This window comes from Pleuronectes platessa, chromosome 7, assembly GCF_947347685.1.
Source record: "Pleuronectes platessa chromosome 7, fPlePla1.1, whole genome shotgun sequence".
Classification (NCBI taxonomy): Eukaryota; Metazoa; Chordata; class Actinopteri; order Pleuronectiformes; family Pleuronectidae; genus Pleuronectes; species Pleuronectes platessa.
This window is the reverse complement of record NC_070632.1, coordinates 5446044-5465848: the sequence shown is the minus strand read 5'-3', so window position 1 is coordinate 5465848 and position 19805 is coordinate 5446044. Positions and strand designations below refer to the sequence as shown.

General features: G+C 44.1%; 1 protein-coding gene across 1 annotated transcript in view; it reads right to left on the bottom strand.

Annotated features, from left to right (window-relative positions):
- cdh13 (cadherin 13, H-cadherin (heart)) overlaps nucleotides 1-19805 on the bottom strand; it is a 286701-nt gene that overhangs the window by 163338 nt on the left and 103558 nt on the right. The window contains exon 3 of the mRNA XM_053427086.1: nucleotides 6979-7190. Within this exon, the coding sequence (XP_053283061.1) occupies nucleotides 6979-7190 (212 nt within the window). The remainder of the gene's footprint in view (nucleotides 1-6978; nucleotides 7191-19805) is intronic.

Below are 19805 nucleotides of genomic sequence, written 5' to 3'. Positions count from 1 at the left end.
GTATTGTATGATATAAGAACTATGAGCAAGATAAATATATAAAAATATATAAATATTAATACACTATAGGCGGGATAATACAGTAGTAAAAATAAAATATTCTATTATAATGCCAGTCCGAATTGAATACCACTGATTGTTGAACAAACCAAATCTTTTCATTTTACAACAAAGTTCAACAACAACAAACTACATCTCCAGACGTTATAATAGAGTTAAATCAAAAGGGAGGATTTGCTAGAGGCCTTTATTGTTTTAGACAGAATTTGTTTCTGCTCTGTGAAACAAACAAACTGAGCAAATATCTACCAAACTAAACACGGTGAATGTAACGAGACCCAAATTGCCGACTACAGGTTGGTGGGAAATAATGGTTTGAAAATAAGGGCACTTACAGTTTTGTTGGAGAACCAGTGAACTACACATCTAACCCAGAACCATCAGTCAAACCAGAGCGGGAGGAGCACGGAGAGTAAAAACACCACAGGAGGTTTGGACTAACAGATCACAGGTGAAACTCAAGAGGGCGGGACCAACAATCACAGGAAACAGGAAGAAGACAGGAAGTTGAGTGGCATGCTAGTCAAGCTTTTTCAAACTAAAAGAAGAATTAATAAACACAGTCCAAACAACTAAAAATCGAACTAAATATATGAAGTACATTAAAGTAATTAAAGTTCTTATTAAAAGCAGATCCTAATAATACTAATAATATCTCCACCACTGTGGGAGTTGTCATGACAGCACAAAGTGTGATCAAGAAATCATAAACACTTTTTTCTAAGATCCACGCACTTTATTATAAATACATAATTTTTCAAATTAATTAATGTTGTGATCAATTATCCAGACTGCTTCAAAGTCATTAGATGAAAAAACATCACAAACGCAAATAAAGTACACGTTAAATGATTCGTCCAATGTTCTATTTTCTATTATGTGGTTAATACATGAAAACAAATTAATATATTTAATGACAGAGAAGAAAATTATAGATTAAAATTAGAGATTAAAACTATTAGTAAAAAAAACTGGTTAAATAGTCCTAACCACCAAACTGTGAGTTTATGAACCCGCCAGCACGATTGAAAATATCATTTTCACCTCTCAGGAATAATAAATTAACTGTTTTGATTATCAAGAAAGTTTTTTTTCTTTTAGTTTCTTCTTCTTCTTGAAAGCCACATCTTCAAAAAACAGTCTGTTATCCTCTGCTGACCTGAAAAAGTCATGCATGTGATGATCCATGTTTCTCTTGACTTCCATCACAGTCACTCTTCTCTCTCATCTGCTGCTGGTACAGACGCCAGGAGAGAAGCTTTTAACTGAATCTGAAAGACCTGAGCTTCATCTTCTCTTAAATCTAATTTTAGATCATGTACTTTGGCTGTCAACAAATTTTAGGAGTTATTCTAAAATCTTCACTTTACTTTTTATCACTTTACTTTCGACCTTTCAGACTCACATTGAGCCCGTGTGCCCAAAACAAGACTCTGTTTGTAGATGGAAATTATCTTAACATTGTCTTTCTTCCTCTGAAACTGCTTTTAAATCACTTCTGAAAACTTACTTGTTAGTTTGTTTAATTTGTTACTCAACCACATCAAGTAAATTAAGCCAATTTAAAGTCAATTTGGTTGTTTGCAAATAACAGTGATTTGATTCTATCCTGATGACAGAGGACCTGCAGGACGTTATTCCTTTTGGGAAACTTGGGTCTTTCCTTGTGGTAACTTCCTGGTTTGTTTGTCCGTCTTTGTCCCTGATTAGTATTTCACCCCCGACAGAAGCACTGTCTCAATTCAGGGGCTGCATTTTAGGACCAAATGTGTCACAGTGCGCGTGACCAGACTATCCCACTTCAAAGAGTTCCCCGGAGCAAACTGTTGGATCCTTCTCAGGCCAAATTATCCAATTGCTCTTCAGCCACAACCGGTTTTTCGAAGAGATAAGCTACAACTTTTAAATGTCAATATCAGGATTGTAGAACCCGTCCTCTGAAGGACGCAGCCCCTGAATTGGGCGTGGCCTTTGAGCCTCTCCTCCCACCAACTGTCTTGTGCACTCATTATCCAATCATCCCAGTCCTGCACACATACAGGGACCAGTTTGATCCCCACTTCTCTGCCAGGATCTCTATTCACTGTCGGCCCAGGATCATCTGCCACTCTCTGTAGTCTCCACGCTCGGCCAGCTCCTCAGCCACACTCCTCCCGCTCTCCCTCTGGAAACCACTCTGGACACTGGAACCCCCCCCCCCCCCCCCCCCCATTTTCCCCTATCTTGATCCATAGCTGTTTTATCTCCAAGCTTCCCTGACTCTCACGATTTTGTAAAGCACATCTTCACATTATTCATTGTATTTCCTTGTTTTCCCAACACGGTGCCTCCGACTCTGGGTGCAGGATGGTTTCACAATAATAATGAAAACATCGTTAGGCAGAAGGAGGTCTCATCAACATGCAGCTCAGGCGCTTGTAATTTTAACACAAATGTCGAAACCGTCTTCGCTGCAAAAAAACCCTGTTTACACCCTTCATGTAGAACTCGACCCGCTGTGAGTCGAAGCAATTTAACAATCACAAAAAGCTTATTTTGGAATAAGCATATCAATAACTTGAAGGTGAAGGTTTGTTTTGCTGCTCTTGTAAAAGCAACATGACGTTAAGCTTCTCTCGGCTCCTCACTCCCACACATGAAAAAGCCGGGGAAGAAATGTGTAAGTTTGCAGATATATTAAACCAATTCAGCAAAGCACCGAGTGTGAGTGGTGGTGGTGGTGGGGGGGGGGGGGGGGGGAACTAATGTGAAAAGGGAGACAATAGACAAAGGCAGTAAACAGAATTAATAAATGACAGCTACAGAACAAGCTAAGGAGAGATAGTGTGAGTGGGCCGGGGACAGGGAGAGGCAGATTATTTGTGTTGCTCTGTATAATGTGTTGTGTTGTGCTGCCGTTGCAAGATGTCACATCTTAGTCAATCCCCAGGAAGCCCAGCTGAACACTGGGAGCTCGGCAGGGTAAAAAAAAAAAAAAAAAAATCTATTTGCCGTTTGCAGGATGAGGATTTTTTGCTCGGGATGCAATATTACATTTCATTCAGCGTGTGCAAAATGGATGAATCACAACAAAAGCAGAAAATAAATAGGCTTTTGGACTCAGATTATTTTGCCTCTTATCAGTTGTTACATTTGAATGGTTCCTGTTTATGTCCCTGAAGGCTAGAAAAATGTTCTGCATAACTGTTGTTCTGCATAACACAACCATAACAGCACCGAATAACACGGGGGAATACAAGTCCGTATCTCGGAGCGTGCGTTTGTTAAATTGAAATGCATTCTTCCATTAATTCACATATTGATCGGATGGGGGAAAAAAAGGGGGGAATAAAATACTGTTGGAATTCTGAGTTTTGCTCATAACAGGAGTCATTCATCAGCCACTTCTCTCCCTCTGGGCCTGTGTTGCAGCAAAACTACACAGAGGAATTAAAAACTGATTCGCTGCACCTCTGCTCACAGCCCTTATCAATTATCGCCAGCCAATATTTCCTGCCGAGATTCCATTTGTTATGCCAATAAATTCAGTACGGAACATTTCCTGCTCGGGCGTTCAGAGAGGAAACAAGAGGGAGGTTTGGACAAATACAGAATCTAACCGACGGCAGCGTAACAAAGAGATTTCATCACACACACACACACACAAACAAAAAATACAGTTTTTCAAAAAGAAACCTGCTCCGTGGTAGAATAATTGAAAAACAGGAGGGGTGAAGAAGCATTAAAGCAGCTTGACTAACCATGAGTACTATCTCAGATCGGAGATTTAAAACCCAGCGTTCCCAGAGCAGCCAGCGTCGTCAGCGGAGTCGTTCCGCAAGTGAAACCTCGGGCTTATTGAAACAAGCTTTTAAATATGCCATGAGTTAGTTACAGATTCTTCAGAAGCTGCCGCCGCTGCTCTGAACACGTGTTTGATGGGCCACTGGAGAGACTGGGCGGGGCGGGGGGGGGGAGTGCGAGGCTACTACAGGATATGGACAGTGAAAGGAACAATAGATTTTCTGATTATATGAGTCCCAGAGCTTGAGAAGCTTCTGTAGATTAATTGATAGTGAAATAATGAGAGCTCTTAAACACCCCGGCCTCACCAGAGGACTCTGCCTCCCTCACAGGCTTCTATTAGCCTCAGGACGTCTTCCTCTCTGCTCAGGATCCTCCGACTTTGTTTGTCTTTGTTTCTCTCTTTAGCCCCTTTGACTAAGTCATGCACTTCCTGACTGTGTGTGCTCTATTGAAGAATGTAGGGCACTTTAAAGCACTTGTTCAGAGGAAGGATGAAATAGTTTGAGATATATGCAAATGCCCCCATCGAGGGACTAATAAAGGATTATCTTATCTTATCTTATCTTATCAAACTCAACATCGAACTTGGAGCAGATGTTTAAGGAGAAACGAAAAAGTTTTAAACTGAATAGTGAAAACTGTGCCGACGATGATTTGCAAGTTCTACCAACCAATGTTTTGCTTCTGTCCCACAACTCAATAGACATTTTTTGCTAAATACAACCATTTCTGTCTTTGTACCATTGTTTACATGATATAATGTTTAATAATCGAGGGAGCGGAAAATATACTTTTGTTCGACATGCATACATATTGTCGTATTCACGTATTCGTGGGTGTGAGTTTTCACACACTTTAATTGTTTGGCAAGTTAAAGTGCAGAAGCCTCTTCAATGTAATCTCGTCTTCACACTGTTTTACTAATTCTCCAACCTCTCCTGTTTCTTCTCTTCTTTCCCTCATCGCAGCGACGTCAATCACTTCACTAGATGCAGCGTTGTTATTATTAGAACTCACACAAATGACGACCTAAGGTACAAAAACCCATCCAAGTTTTAATTAACTGCAATTTCCCCTTAGGAGGTGATTTTATTACAGTGCTTGATAGTCTAAAAATGAAATGTCACGTGTAACCCTATACACACAAGAGTCTCAGGGGAGGTAAACACACACACACACACACACACACACACACACACACATTAGCCAATACAGGAACTTTACTTTACTCATAACTTGCCAGAGACTAATTCACTTGTATCTTCAATGAACTGCCGAGGTAACACCCATGGACTAGCTAACCAAATAAATGACGGTTGAGAGGCACAAACAAATTAGAGCCACATCAGGCCAAAGGGGATGTGGAGACATTCATCAGGCTCCGGGCTGGAGGAGCGGCAGCAGCGGGACACCGAGCGCTGCAGCAGGAAGACAAATGATCTCCGAGAGGAAGAGAGGGAAACTCCGACTCAACCTGCAGTCCCTGGAAACTTTTCCTAATCAACTTAGTGCGTTTGGCCTGAACGGAGGTGGATGGAGGATGTGGATGAGGGACAATGGGGTTTATTCAGGTGCCCAGCGTTTTGTACAGGCCGTTGATTTGCTGGCTACAGGAACACATTTCTGTAGCTTGCACAAACAAAAGGGAAACAGGGGCAGAGAAACAAAGCTCGGAGCCGAGGAGAGGCACCACCAGCCAGACTCTCGTATAAATGGACCTGGTCAGAGAAATTCCTCATAGACCAAAGCCTGGTGCAAACACGTTACAGCTGTTTATGTTCCTCTTCCCCTTGATGTGACCTTATAAACGTAACACAAGTAAAGGGAAACATCTGCACATGTGTTTATCAAACCATGTTTAAGAGGTTCCAGTTCATTGCTATATTTAAGCACCTTTTGTGAGACTTCTTCAGCACAGGTTTAAAACACACGTGAAACCCACAGTGGACCCGCGGAGTCTCTACAAGTCGCTCAGTCACCGGACATCCCAAAGCGTTAAGCACACTTAGAGGAGCTAAAGATTTTTTAGTGTCAATAAACCGGATCAGTAATCTACTGCGTCGTCCATCAGACGTTACGTCTGTGGGACAGATTTAGTGCCGGGGCTTCGGCTGCTGCTGCCATCTGCAGAGACACATCTCTGAGGATGGAGGCAATATGCTCACAGGTTTGGCAGCTCCTCAGAAAGCTTTCACAAGTTCTTCTTCAGTAAATCACACCCATTGCTTTCTACTTGTAAAACGGTCCTTTTGGTTGGTGCAGCATCAATCACCTTCTCTGTGTTCTCCAACCATCACTCATCTTTGACTGAGGCTCTGGAGCCTGAACTTCATTTAAATGGCACTGACTTTTTTCCCCTCGATTTCTACATCATCTAAGATATTTCTTAATTCTTTTAAATGATATGTCTACCAGTATTTAAATCTCCATTTGGTTTCTAAGACTACAGATAGTGTGTGTCTCTCCCGACTGTCTGGTGATGATAATTAAGGTCGCAGCGACTGTGCCTCACATTTATGAGTGATTAGAATTCATCAACATGTGCATGAATATGATTGAAACAGATGCCGCTGAACAGTTGATGAATTTGGTTTTTAATGTTTTATAATTCGCAGTTTGGATCACTAATGTATGAATGTTTTGTGGAATGACACCGTGTCATTCACACGAGTGTTTACATCCCTAAGTTATGCAAACTTTCCATTTTGACTCATTGATTAAAGGAATATTTTAACATTCAATTGGCCAAACCTTGGCTGTTTAGGTTTTTGTTTATGAAACGAAATCCAGAATATATAAGAATATAATCAGTGAGCTTTGTAAGTGTTAGGTTAGTTTTCTTTAGTCAGAGCCAGGCTAACTGTTTCCCCTTGTTCCCAGTCTTTATGCTAAGCTAAGCTAGCCAGGCTAAAGCTTCATATTTGCAGTACAGACGTGCAAACAGTTTCAACCTTGTCCTTTAAATCAGGAAGAGAAAGGTTTACTCCCCAAAATATAAAACTGAAGAACGAGATAACTCCTGTTATTGACCCTTAGGACATTGTCATATAATCACTGATATGTTATGTCTTCAATGTTGTGCACCCTTTTCAATCCTAGACTTAAAGAACTCTAAGAAAACGTTCTACTCACCCTGAGTTTGTGCGGTGAGTTGTTCGGCAGCCCAGAGATTTCCACCTCTGCCAGGTCGTCTGCGTGGGCACTGACCCCATGGATGAAGAGGACCGGCCCGCTGTACAGGACGTCTTCATGCGGCACCAGGTTCAAATCCCCGTCCACCTGGAAGCTGGGGTCCGACACCTCGAACGTCACGTCCTCGTTCGCCGCGCAGTCGTCGAACTCGACTGGAAGAAACACAGGGACAGGGTGAGTGTTATTTATGCCGTCACTCAACAGAAATGTCTCGAAAGATCTGTGGTATGAAACAAGCTTCCTGAGGTTCGGGAGCGGAATACGAGGAATTGCCAAACAATCCATGAAAACAATCTCTTTGGAGGTATAAACAGACGCCCTGAAGACAAACACACCCCGAAGAAAGAGTATGAGGATCTGAAGAGCTCCGTCTGCGAGGCTACAATAACAGTCAGTGATTTTTATTCACATAAACCTGCTGCAATATTTATGACTTACTGAATAGATTGCTGCACGTTAATGTGTGACTGTGGATTCTGCTGCAGACAAATGCAGCTTCAGCCAGTTTCAGGGGCTGCAGGAGCAGAACGTGTTTCAGGTACAGGAGCAGAACGGGTTTCAGGTACAGGAGCAGAACGGGTTTCAGGTACAGGAGCAGAGAGGGTTTCAGGTACAGGAGCAGAGAGGGTTTCAGGTACAGGAGCAGAACAGGTTTCAGGTACAGGAGCAGAGAGGGTTTCAGGTAGAGGAGCAGAGAGGGTTTCAGGTACAGGAGCAGAGAGAGTTTCAGGTACAGGAGCAGAGAGGGTTTCAGGTACAGGAGCAGAGAGGGTTTCAGGTACAGGAGCAGAACGGGTTTTCAGGTACAGGAGCAGAGAGGGTTTCAGGTACAGGAGCAGAGAGTGTTTCAGGTACAGGAGCAGAACAGGTTTCAGGTACAGGAGCAGAACAGGTTTCAGGTACAGGAGCAGAGAGGGTTTCAGGTACAGGAGCAGAGAGGGTTTCAGGTACAGGAGCAGAACAGGTTTCAGGTACAGGAGCAGAACAGGTTTCAGGTACAGGAGCAGAGAGGGTTTCAGGTAGAGGAGCAGAGAGGGTTTCAGGTACAGGAGCAGAGAGAGTTTCAGGTACAGGAGCAGAGAGGGTTTCAGGTACAGGAGCAGAGAGGGTTTCAGGTACAGGAGCAGAACGGGTTTTCAGGTACAGGAGCAGAGAGGGTTTCAGGTACAGGAGCAGAGAGGGTTTCAGGTACAGGAGCAGAATAGGTTTCAGGTACAGGAGCAGAACAGGTTTCAGGTACAGGAGCAGAGAGGGTTTCAGGTAGAGGAGCAGAGAGGGTTTCAGGTACAGGAGCAGAGAGGGTTTCAGGTACAGGAGCAGAGAGGGTTTCAGGTAAAAGAGCAGAACTGGTTTCAGGTACAGGAGCAGAGAGGGTTTCAGGTACAGGAGCAGAGAGGGTTTCAGGTACAGGAGCAGAGAGGGTTTCAGGTACAGGAGCAGAACGGGTTTCAGGTACAGGAGCAGAGAGGGTTTCAGGTACAGGAGCAGAACGGGTTTCAGGTACAGGAGCAGAGAGTGTTTCAGGTACAGGAGCAGAACGGGTTTCAGGTACAGGAGCAGAACAGGTTTCAGGTACAGGAGCAGAGAGGGTTTCAGGTACAGGAGCAGAGAGGGTTTCAGGTACAGGAGCAGAGAGGGTTTCAGGTACAGGAGCAGAGAGAGTTTCAGGTACAGGAGCAGAGAGGGTTTCAGGTACAGGAGCAGAGAGGGTTTCGGGTACAGGAGCAGAACAAGTTTCAGGTACAGGAGCAGAGAGGGTTTCAGGTACAGGAGCAGAGAGGGTTTCAGGTACAGGAGCAGAACAGGTTTCAGGTACAGGAGCAGAGAGGGTTTCAGGTACAGGAGCAGAGAGAGTTTCAGGTACAGGAGCAGGGAGGGTTTCGGGTACAGGAGCAGAGAGGGTTTCAGGTACAGGAGCAGAGAGGGTTTCAGGTACAGGAGCAGAGAGGGTTTCAGGTACAGGAGCAGAGAGGGTTTCAGGTACAGGAGCAGAGAGGGTTTCAGGTACAGGAGCAGAACGGGTTTCAGGTACAGGAGCAGAGAGGGTTTCAGGTACAGGAGCAGAACGGGTTTCAGGTACAGGAGCAGAGAGTGTTTCAGGTACAGGAGCAGAACGGGTTTCAGGTACAGGAGCAGAACAGGTTTCAGGTACAGGAGCAGAGAGGGTTTCAGGTACAGGAGCAGAGAGGGTTTCAGGTACAGGAGCAGAGAGAGTTTCAGGTACAGGAGCAGAGAGGATTTCAGGTACAGGAGCAGAGAGGGTTTCGGGTACAGGAGCAGAACAAGTTTCAGGTACAGGAGCAGAGAGGGTTTCAGGTACAGGAGCAGAGAGGGTTTCAGGTACAGGAGCAGAACAGGTTTCAGGTACAGGAGCAGAGAGGGTTTCAGGTACAGGAGCAGAGAGGGTTTCAGGTACAGGAGCAGAGAGGGTTTCAGGTACAGGAGCAGAGAGAGTATCAGGTACAAGAGCAGAGAGGGTTTCAGGTACAGGAGCAGAACAGGTTTCAGGTACAGGAGCAGAGAGGGTTTCAGGTACAGGAGCAGAACTGGTTTCAGGTACAGGAGCAGAGAGGGTTTCAGGTACAGGAGCAGAACTGGTTTCAGGTACAGGAGCAGAGAGAGTATCAGGTACAAGAGCAGAGAGGGTTTCAGGTACAGGAGCAGAACTGGTTTCAGGTACAGGAGCAGAGAGGGTTTCAGGTACAGGAGCAGAGAGGGTTTCAGGTACAGGAGCAGAACAGGTTTCAGGTACAGGAGCAGAACAGGTTTCAGGTACAGGAGCAGAGAGGGTTTCAGGTACAGGAGCAGAGAGGGTTTCAGGTACAGGAGCAGAACAGGTTTCAGGTACAGGAGCAGAGAGGGTTTCAGGTACAGGAGCAGAGAGGGTTTCAGGTACCGGAGCAGAACAGGTTTCAGGTACATGAGCAGAGAGGGTTTCAGGTATTGCACATGCGAGCTGGTCTCTCCGGACTGAGGGACACACCACCGAGGACTCTGCCAGGCTTTATCCCCCCTGATCGTGTTCATCCTCTCCTTTATCTCCCTCACACACTCCCCTCGGTGTCGAGACATGATCCCCATGTCCTCCACCCCCTCCCATCCTCAGCCCAGACAATCCTCCCCTGCCTCATCCTTCACCTCCTCTTTACCTCGGCCTCCCACCGCGCTCCCTGCTGTTATGGATCGCGGAGGATGTGTGCATGTGTTGTTGATTACCAAAGCAGGTGCAAGGGGAGTCACATGGTTCTGTACAGCCCTCAGTGTGGGTCTGAAAGTGCAGAAGCATCTCGAGCCACAAGGTTCCTGCCTCAGACATTATGCAAGTCGTCATTATTTCTTCATGATTTCTTTCCCCTTAGATCGAAGTTATGACGCACAGGATCTTCCACATGGCTGTGATTCCTAATGTGGAAACTTGTTATGGAACATAGTGTTTATATAAAGATGGAAGACATGTGATCACCTTCTCCTGTTATATAAAATCAAGTCTGAAAAGTAGTGATCATGGTGTCAAGGTCAAACCCTCGACCAATTACCAGTCAGTCTCAGCTGTGAATCGTGACGTTTTAAACCAAACACATTAGGACAATGAAATATCTATATGTCACATGTGTTATGTGTTTATTGTTAATTTTAAGTCTGGTCCATGTGGCCAACTGCGGTATAGGTCATAAATCCAGCCTTCTACATGTTAGTGGATGGAACTTGGACCAAATTCATAGCAAAATTGAAAACCAAAGGTGCTTCCTGTCAGTTAAGGTACTGTAACTCTTATCACACTGATTTATCCTCAAGTGCAATGTTTTACAGTGAGTTTAACGTTGATAGTCATGTGAGTCTATAAAAACGTGTTGAAGCGTAATGATTGACAGCTGAGACTGAAATGATTGGTCGAGCATGTGCATGAGTGGGACCTCGATTACCAGTGTTTGGGCTATTATGGACATTGGGGAGAAGTGGAGGCTTGCTATCTATCTTTATATAATCTATGGTTTTGACTTACAAGTGGTATGTGACCTAGTTTACAAAAACTAATACTAAGGAAAACAAGAAAACAATTGTGGACGTTATGTTCTCAGCTCTGGGATGAGAACAGGATGCTCGGATGTCCAGTTAACGTCCCACATGATTTATCAGTTCAGGAAGCGATGCTTCACAAGCACTCAAAACGTCGGTGGTTGCTGATGACCAGCTGAAGGAAAATCCTTCACCACAGATATCGATGTCTCTCCTCGTGTGTTCCCTTCAAACTGTAGAGCGACTCTTTCTGAAGAAGAGAGAGGTTCCGATTTGAGCTCATATTCATCAAGTTTCTCTGAGCAGTGCGTGAATCAGCGTTTCCTCTGTGAAGATAAAACAAAGCTTCCATCCACAGAACAAAGGCTGCAAGCTCTCTCCCCCGAACCAGCTCATTAAAACTGGAAAAACCAATGTGCTGGAACCACCGTGATGAATGAACGTTCACTGCTTCACAAATGCAATGTATTCTCATCATTGCAACACAAATAGTTTATACAGCGGGCACGGTCATAAACACAAGCAATTAACAAGGGAATCAATCAGGCCGACAGTTTCTCTTTAAAACGGCAGGTTCAATATTAGTGGGCGGCAGCGAAACAAATGGCGGAAGGAAAAAATATAAACATTAATTGTGACCATTTGTTGTTTCCGAGCCAAAGTTATTTTTGTGGGTTGTTTTAAGGGGGTGGGTTCTACAGGGCTGTAATAGTTATATAACAAATAATAAAAACAGAGCAATTCATGTTTTTTTATATTGTGAATTTATTCTGTGTGATTACAATACAGTCCTTTCAATTCTAAGCTGTGGACTCTTTAATCCACAATATGATCAGATGCAGCTTTACTGTCAATCTTCACATTGATATGACTCCCACTGTTTATCGAGAAGTTTCTCCCACTGCTGCTTCACATTAAAAGTAGTAAAGCCCTTTGATGGCTTTGATCATGAAACAGGAAATACAATCTATCTATCTGCGAAGTAACAAGGGAGAACATGCAAACTAAGAAGGTTCTTGTCTTCAGTGATAACCAGGGCCCATCATCCAAAACACACACACACACACACACACACACACACACACACACACACACACACACACACACACACACACACACAAAGACACACACACACACACAAAGAAATGGTTGTTTCTTGAGTTTTTTTATAGCAGGCTTGCAGGGAGATCTTGGACTCAAAATCACCTCCAATTTCTCAAAAGGGAAACTAACTTAACTGGGAATGCAGAGAATAATTGCCTGACACTATTATCATTATGAAAACGGTGTGAGTTTGTTGCTTGGATACACCAGTTGGTTGTCTGCACTGTCTGACGCGCACACAGTCTTCTTGGTCCTGTATTATTAATATCCACTGGCTGTTAGCACCAGTAACCATCACTGTAGCAAGATCAACCCACGACTGAAGCACCACACAGTATCACATGAGAATACTATTGTTATTAATAATTACTTAAAACAATAAACAACAGAATAAATCAGCTCCCCGGAGTTTTTAAATATATAAAATGTATGTGTGTAAATGTGTAAATATTGAATGTACAAATGAATTCCCAACGTAAAAATAATAAATATAAGCCAAGTATGTGCAGAATTACTACTTTCGCAACATAGCTCCTACACAAAGGCTATGATGTGAACAACTTTTAATTAATTGGAAACAGTCACTTCCTCTTAATTTTGAGAAACACCTCGTTGTATTTGGGCTTTAATAGCTTGAAGTCCTCGTGTGTGAGGTTTTACCAAACAGTGGGGAAAAGCCCATTGTTCAGTTCCAGTACGACGGCGACCCAGCGCTGTAATTAACACAAATTGTTTTCACTGCGGAAAAAGCAGCAAGTGTTATTGTTCTTGTTTCTCAATAAAATTAAACCCCATGAAGGTGGGATTTCAAATTAATTCACATCAGGATGGATTCCGCTCCCTCTCGCCGACTCCTCTACATTTCTCTTCCATTTTAACCTTGTACAAACAATGTGTCTGACTCGAACTCATCAATCTGTACACGTCTGGCCTCCATCATGCCAGCACACAAGAGAAATTGGAATCCACTCCATGGCTAGAGTTGCTCCCGACTAGAAAATCAATAGACCACACTCTATCAAAGCCCTCATTTAGTACACTTAACCTTTGTGACTGTTTAGTCTGAATCTTTCGAAAAACTCCCGCTCTGGAAATTTTTTTTAATCTTCCCTCTGGACGGAATCATTTTCTGCCATCTGGACGAAGAGGAGGAGAGAATACCGGAGTGAAGAGTGGAGCAGGGAGCGCGATGAAGATGAAGATGAAGAAGAGACACGACGTGCGAGGCAAAGCGACCACGGACACTGAGGGAGAGCTACAAAGTCAACAAGCGACTCTCGAGGGAAACGAGGCTCCATCTCAATATTCAACTCTCACTTCTAAGCCAAAGCATGAAAGATGTGTTCACTTCCATTCCCATTACAAGCCTCAGCTTTATTTCAATGACATGGGCACACACTCTTTAGAGGCTGCAAATTGCCAAACGCCAAACAGTGTCAGTGGCATTTCAAAGGCAGCCGGAGAGAGTGTTTGATGGTATTCTAATGTTGTCAGGTTTTTCGGGGGATTTCAGAGGAGAACATGGTGAGTTGGCGGCTTTGAAGTCGCGCAACAATGACAGAACGCAGCGTTACCACCCCCCCCCCCCCCCCCCCCCCCCCCCGCGCGCTCACGACCGGCACCACCGCGCACACCGCTTCCTTTTCTTCAGAGCGCTGGCTCAGGGTTGAAACAACTTTGCGCGACATGGATTAGGGTTCGCCAAAATCCCTCACTTGTGCCTGAAGAGGAGACGGAAAGAGAGAAGCAGCGGATGGGGGGGGGGGGGAACTGACGCTCGAGTTCCTTTAAGGCCAAAAACCTCCAACTGAGGCCGTGAATGCAAAATGTACCAGACTGTGGGACACCAAGGGGCCATAGGTTTTAGTTATTTTCCGTCGGCGTTCTTGGCAAATCAAACACCGCTGCAGATTTCTCAATGAAGAGAAATATAAACATTATATCCTCAGAATTATACAAACAAGATTAAATTCTGACACTTGGTTAAATTCCTTTTTTCAATACGTATTTTGTGAATAAATGCAACTGTCAGGTTGTGAGGTCTTAGTCACGAATCTAAAATTAACTCCTTACAAGATGTGAAAGGATTATCGCCGAAAATGTTCTTAAAACATTCGTCAGAATAGTGAAAAACAAACCTACAGACAAAACTGGAATCTTGATTTTCTGCGTCTGTACTGATGAAGACACATTTTTTCACATCCAACGTTGTCCAGAGGTATTTGCGTTAGAGCGGTTCTCCTTTGTCGGGTATACTAAAGTTTTCCTCTGAAGACAAGCTTCCGTCTTGTAGCTCAAATGTCAAGTCTCCATGATGGGAGAGATGGGAATCAGGGGAGTAATCTCCAAGGTAGCAGCGCGGGTGTGTTTGAGCTGATAGCTGCCATGTCTAACCAGCCGGAGTGTGCTCAGCCTCATAAAGACGGCTCAGGAGAACCCCATTCTCAAATAATCACCCGGTATTAGAGAGCACGCGGCTTTTGAAAAACGCATTTACATTCTGAATTCCGTTTTTTTTCCACGGTGAGTTTCCTGTTGCACGGCTCTGTGTCGGACCCTTTATCGGGATTCAGTGACTCAGGCTTTTCATCTGAGGAGATAACGCTTTGCCGGATTTTGCTCGTACCGTGCAAAAATCCCTCCCCCCCACACCCCCCGTCTGCACTGCCACTCTAACCAATCCCCTCGATGTTTGACTGTGAATCATCAGGAGGAATCTGGATTGTTAGGAAAACCAAACGGTATGTTCGGTGTCACTCACAGCAGGGAAACTGTACCCGCTGCATTCGTCAGTGTAAGTTTGGTCTGTGCATACTAACGCGGTGTGTGTCTGTGTGTGTGTGTGTGTGTGTGTGTTTGCAGGCCCCTTTGATCACACTTTGATGTATGGCACCGTCCGCTGCACTAGGGACCGCCGCCAATTAAAGTACACTTACGTTCTGATCCGAGTCGGCATCACAGAGTTTTCACCAGCGCTGGTAAAGGTCAGCCAGGCATGCTAACTACCTGATTAAATAAAACCATCCATTCTACACATCCAACCTGCCTCTAAATCACACGTCAGAGGGGGGGGGGGGGGGGGGGGGGGGGGTTTAGACACAGTCAAGGATTTTTATCAAAGAAAATATTTAATCAAAGACAACGGAACCTTGGAAACATAATCTGTGATCCAAATCAAACCAAAAGGCTAAACTCAGATTTCAGCACCAATTAAATCTTTTAAAAATAAAACTCCAGATAAGGACGGAATCCAAATGAACTGTTTTTAAAGAGACAGAAAAACAAAGCAGTTGAACGAGCAAACAATTCAAAGTGCCGTCAATTGAGAATAAAATCTAATTAAAGTGTCGACGTGTGGAAAACAAGCTTCTCGGCACAGAAGTGAACATGCACTGCTGTTGCTGATTCTGTCAGCGGGTCACAGTCTCACGTTATGAAAACCACAATGTACAGAAAAGGTAGGAGAGATAAAGAGATGAAAGTCTTTTTTCACCCCCTAACCCTAACTGCTATGTTTCTACAACAAATGTGATAGTGACGACAAGATGGGGCAAAAATATTCAGTGTCTCGAGGAGGAAGAAGTGAAACCGGATTTAGTTTCCCCTGCTCTGCCAGAAGATTATTTGTGGATGTAAATGCTGAAATGTAAACCACGCAGCGAGGGACAAAATCATTTTGTAAGTGTTCCCACAGTTTTCAAGTTATTTGCTTTTTTCCTTCGTCCATTTGTCAAAGCAATCCTGACTTTTTAAAAACATTATTGAGCATCGTTGTAACTTGTGAGCCACTTAGTCATGTGTAAATCAGAACTGTGACTCTTGAATATAAGATTAAAATATGACATTTTGTGGTAATTCAGCATTTAAACCCTGATTTTCCTACCATGTCGACGATTGAAGGTTCAAAGCTTTTCTGCATCTGTATCCCCTCTTCTGCTCAAAGCTATCTCTATACTCACAGCACGAGGTTGCAGGAAATTTAAAATACACCCTGACTTGAAGAAGGAGACACTTTGTTCATGTTACACCCAAGAGGAACCACAATGTTCCAGCTCCTGAACCTTCAAGTGGGACTCACCTCAGCTTCTGACAAGTCGTCCAGAGACACGAGGACTTTGTGAGTGACAGAGTGAATTCCCTTTTTCTTCTATATTCTTATACTTGACAACAAACTGCCACAAACACAATAAACACAACAAAAAAGTTGCACAAGTTTAAGCGGTTTATCTTTGGTGATTATCTCAATGAATCTTGTTTGTCGTCAGCCAAAGCCTGCAGCACCTCTCACACACACTTAGATAAAAGCTGTATTACAAACCACGGATATTAGTTTTTATCCTCAGGCATGCAACTGAACAGGAGGTTAACAATTACAGTGGGTCACAGAAAAATAACTTTTAAAAAGACTAAAATCTTCAGTTGTTAATTAAAGTGCCTGCATTTCAATTTCTCAGAAGAAAAATTATAAAAGGAGGTTAATGACTTACTTTTGATAAAGGCTCCTTCTTTTGTTTGTTGGATTGTCTCATGTGTTAGATTGTCTACCTTTTCATTTCCTGAGAGAGGAAACTTATTACCCCCCCCCCCCCCCCCCCCCGATGTGTCCTCACCACTAACAAGGCTTCAGAAACTCAATGGCCTCTGAAAAATGTTTCTATTGTAAGTGGTATTTTTTTTTACAATAAAAAACTTTCAGAATGGTGGAGAGGTTCCACCGAGCGGCGCTGACATTCACTAAGTGATTTATTAAGGTTCAGAGGTTGTGTCAGATCAGCCCACTTAGACGTGTGCAGGAGCTGATTATGCCAAGATGGCATTTACCAGACAGATCAGTCTCTGACGGTTTAGCAGCAGAGTCGAAGTCATGAGACAAACTGAAGTGATCCGGGGACACCGCGGCGGACTCATCACCATCTTTAGGGATCATGCACGTCACAGGGGTTGTGTTGAGTGATCTGATGATGATTCAGAGAGGCTCTGCTGTCTGATGCATTATGGGATAACTGAGGTTCCTCTCTCTCTATCTCTCTCTCTCTCTCACACTCTCTCTCTCTCTTTCTCTCCATTCAGGGTTATATCCTTCCCTTGTTATCACCCTGAGTTACAGCCCATTCACCTGGTCAGGACAGGAAATGCCAGGATACTGACACTAGGCAAACACACACACACACACACACAAACACACACAAACAGATACATGCCATTTTATTGGAGCCTCACACTGACACCAGCAGTTTGATGAGACATGATGATCGATGTTATAGTGACATATAGTCCGACATGTCTTTAAATCCCATCTCAGCCGAGGCTCCTGCACATCCTGTCATTATCTATAATCTACACAGAGAGCATGAGTCGGCTACGCTAAGTGTCTTCATGGATCAGTGGACAAATAGTTATTGATGACTAAAATAACATATATTTCAGTTTGAAAAATGTATTGCAAAACTGTGGTGGAGCAGAAAGTGGGAGATATTTGCTGATATATGTTGTCTATTAAAAGTGAAAAGTTAAATTATGCTAAAAGTAGGAGAAGTAGACACTAGGAATACTTTGGACATTCCAACAGAGCTGATGTTGATGAAGTGCAGCTAAGTGCTGCTAAGGATTGTGGGAATGTCATTAGTTTTGCAGGTGCTAGACGAACTAAGGAAAAATCTGACTTCATGATGAGGCTCGATGAAATATCAGGGGGATTAGCAAAATCATTACAATTCAGCCGCAGGGAAACATGAATAAATTGTACAACATTTTATAGAAAACCAGAAAATAGTGGTGCAGATATTTTTGACACAAACCCCACAAATGTTTACCCGAGGGAATCTGTAAATCATTAGGATTCATGCTCTCTGCATCGCATGGAGGTCTGGACACAAAAAGTTTGGTGCCAAACCATCTGCTAGACGCTGGGATGTTTGACACATTAAGTGAAAAGTTTGACCTGCTGCCGGCACAATGGGAGAAACTCATGGGATCATCAGACTTACAGGGATTCATCATCCAGACACCGTGAGTATGTGCCGTAAATCACATGACCACCGGTGTGAGGGCTGTTGAGATATTTCATAGGATGGAAACAAACTCCACCTCACAGAGCCACTGATGCTGCGCTCCACTCCAGCCCTGCTTCTTATTTATGGCCAGATGTTGTGGTGGATGTGAAGCGGGGGGGAAGATCCTCAGCCGCAGACCTCAGCACTGCTCCAGATGCCCTGGCCTCGGTGCCAGCGCCCGGCCACGCCCGTTTATATTTGCAATCAAGGGAAAGTTGCTGCTCTTCAATTGCATCAAATTACCGCCCTGCAATTCATCCACCAGATAGAAGGAGGACAACAGGAAATATCCATCCATCTCTCCGCCTGTGTTCTTTCTCTCACGCGGTTTTATTTAATTTGGATCTCGGCAATCATAATCTTCAGCCTCCGACAAAACAAGGCAAATAGGAAAGAACCTTGGGCTTATTAGATTTTAACAAGGTTTTCCTGAGCATCTTTTCTCTGCCATAATTGCGATGGTGTATTTCCCCCGACGAGCTGCAGCACTTTTGTTTATAATCACCGGCGTTCATCAGGATGCAAACAAAGTCACGGAGAGACTCGTCTCCGCCCAGTGGAGCCGCGGACTCCACAGACGAGAAACCCACCGAATCAAACCCTCATTATTACCGGCAGCTCTTCATCCTGAGGCCCGAGGCACATAATGACTGGGAATAGCACTTCTCACATTTCTGACAGGAAGAGCATGCATCTCCACGAATTCCTTTATTTACTTTTTAAGTGTTGCATCTGGTCGGGCGGAGGATTAGCCTGAGCGGACCCAGTCGGTGTGTTTCAGCGACTGGTTTAACGGGAGGGGAAGAGTGAAACATAAGCAAACAATCCTCACTTACAAGCAATTAATTCATGCACCCGTCTGTGGAGTTATAGTGTTCAAGGTTTAACATGCGTACACATCACTGACAGCGACGGTAAACATCCCGCTGCAGTTTAGGCCTAAAGGCTCCCGCTTTGAAGCTGCCTGTTCCAAGGTTACACCTGCTTGAATATATGAAACCATTTACATTCCTATTTTAAATACCACAGCACCGCCACCTCGCTCGGTTTTTATGTGAATATATAAATGAAAAAAATACATCAGCGTATCGACGTGATTGAGATCCCCCGAAGCGTGGCACACAGATCTGAAGGGAAGCGAGCGAGATGGTTATTCCTGCACCGTAACAAACTTCAATCAACTTGCGTTTGTTTGTCAGCGGTTGGGCAACGCAGTTCATCAGAGGTGTGGGGGGGCCGGGCGGGGATGGGGGCCAGCAGAAGATAGTAAAGGCCTCTGTATGCTTCTCCGAGTCCGTTGCGGAAGGACCCTTTTTGATTTATAGTTCTACGAGCCTTTTTGTTCCGAAAACAATTCACCGCCAGAACAGTAGATGGCGCAACGGAAGTCGAGCATAGAGAAGCCTACCTCATGAGGTATATAGAAGAAGTCCACGCTGGTGTATTTACGTCCCCCCGGCTCCTCACACACAGTGAACGATGGTAACAGAAAAAGGATGTTGATGACGCGACAGTTTTTGCTGAATAAAGTGACACCCAGCGGGTCAAAATGCTTTTGTTATCGTGTCTTAGCGCAGCGGTTCCCCGGTCTTG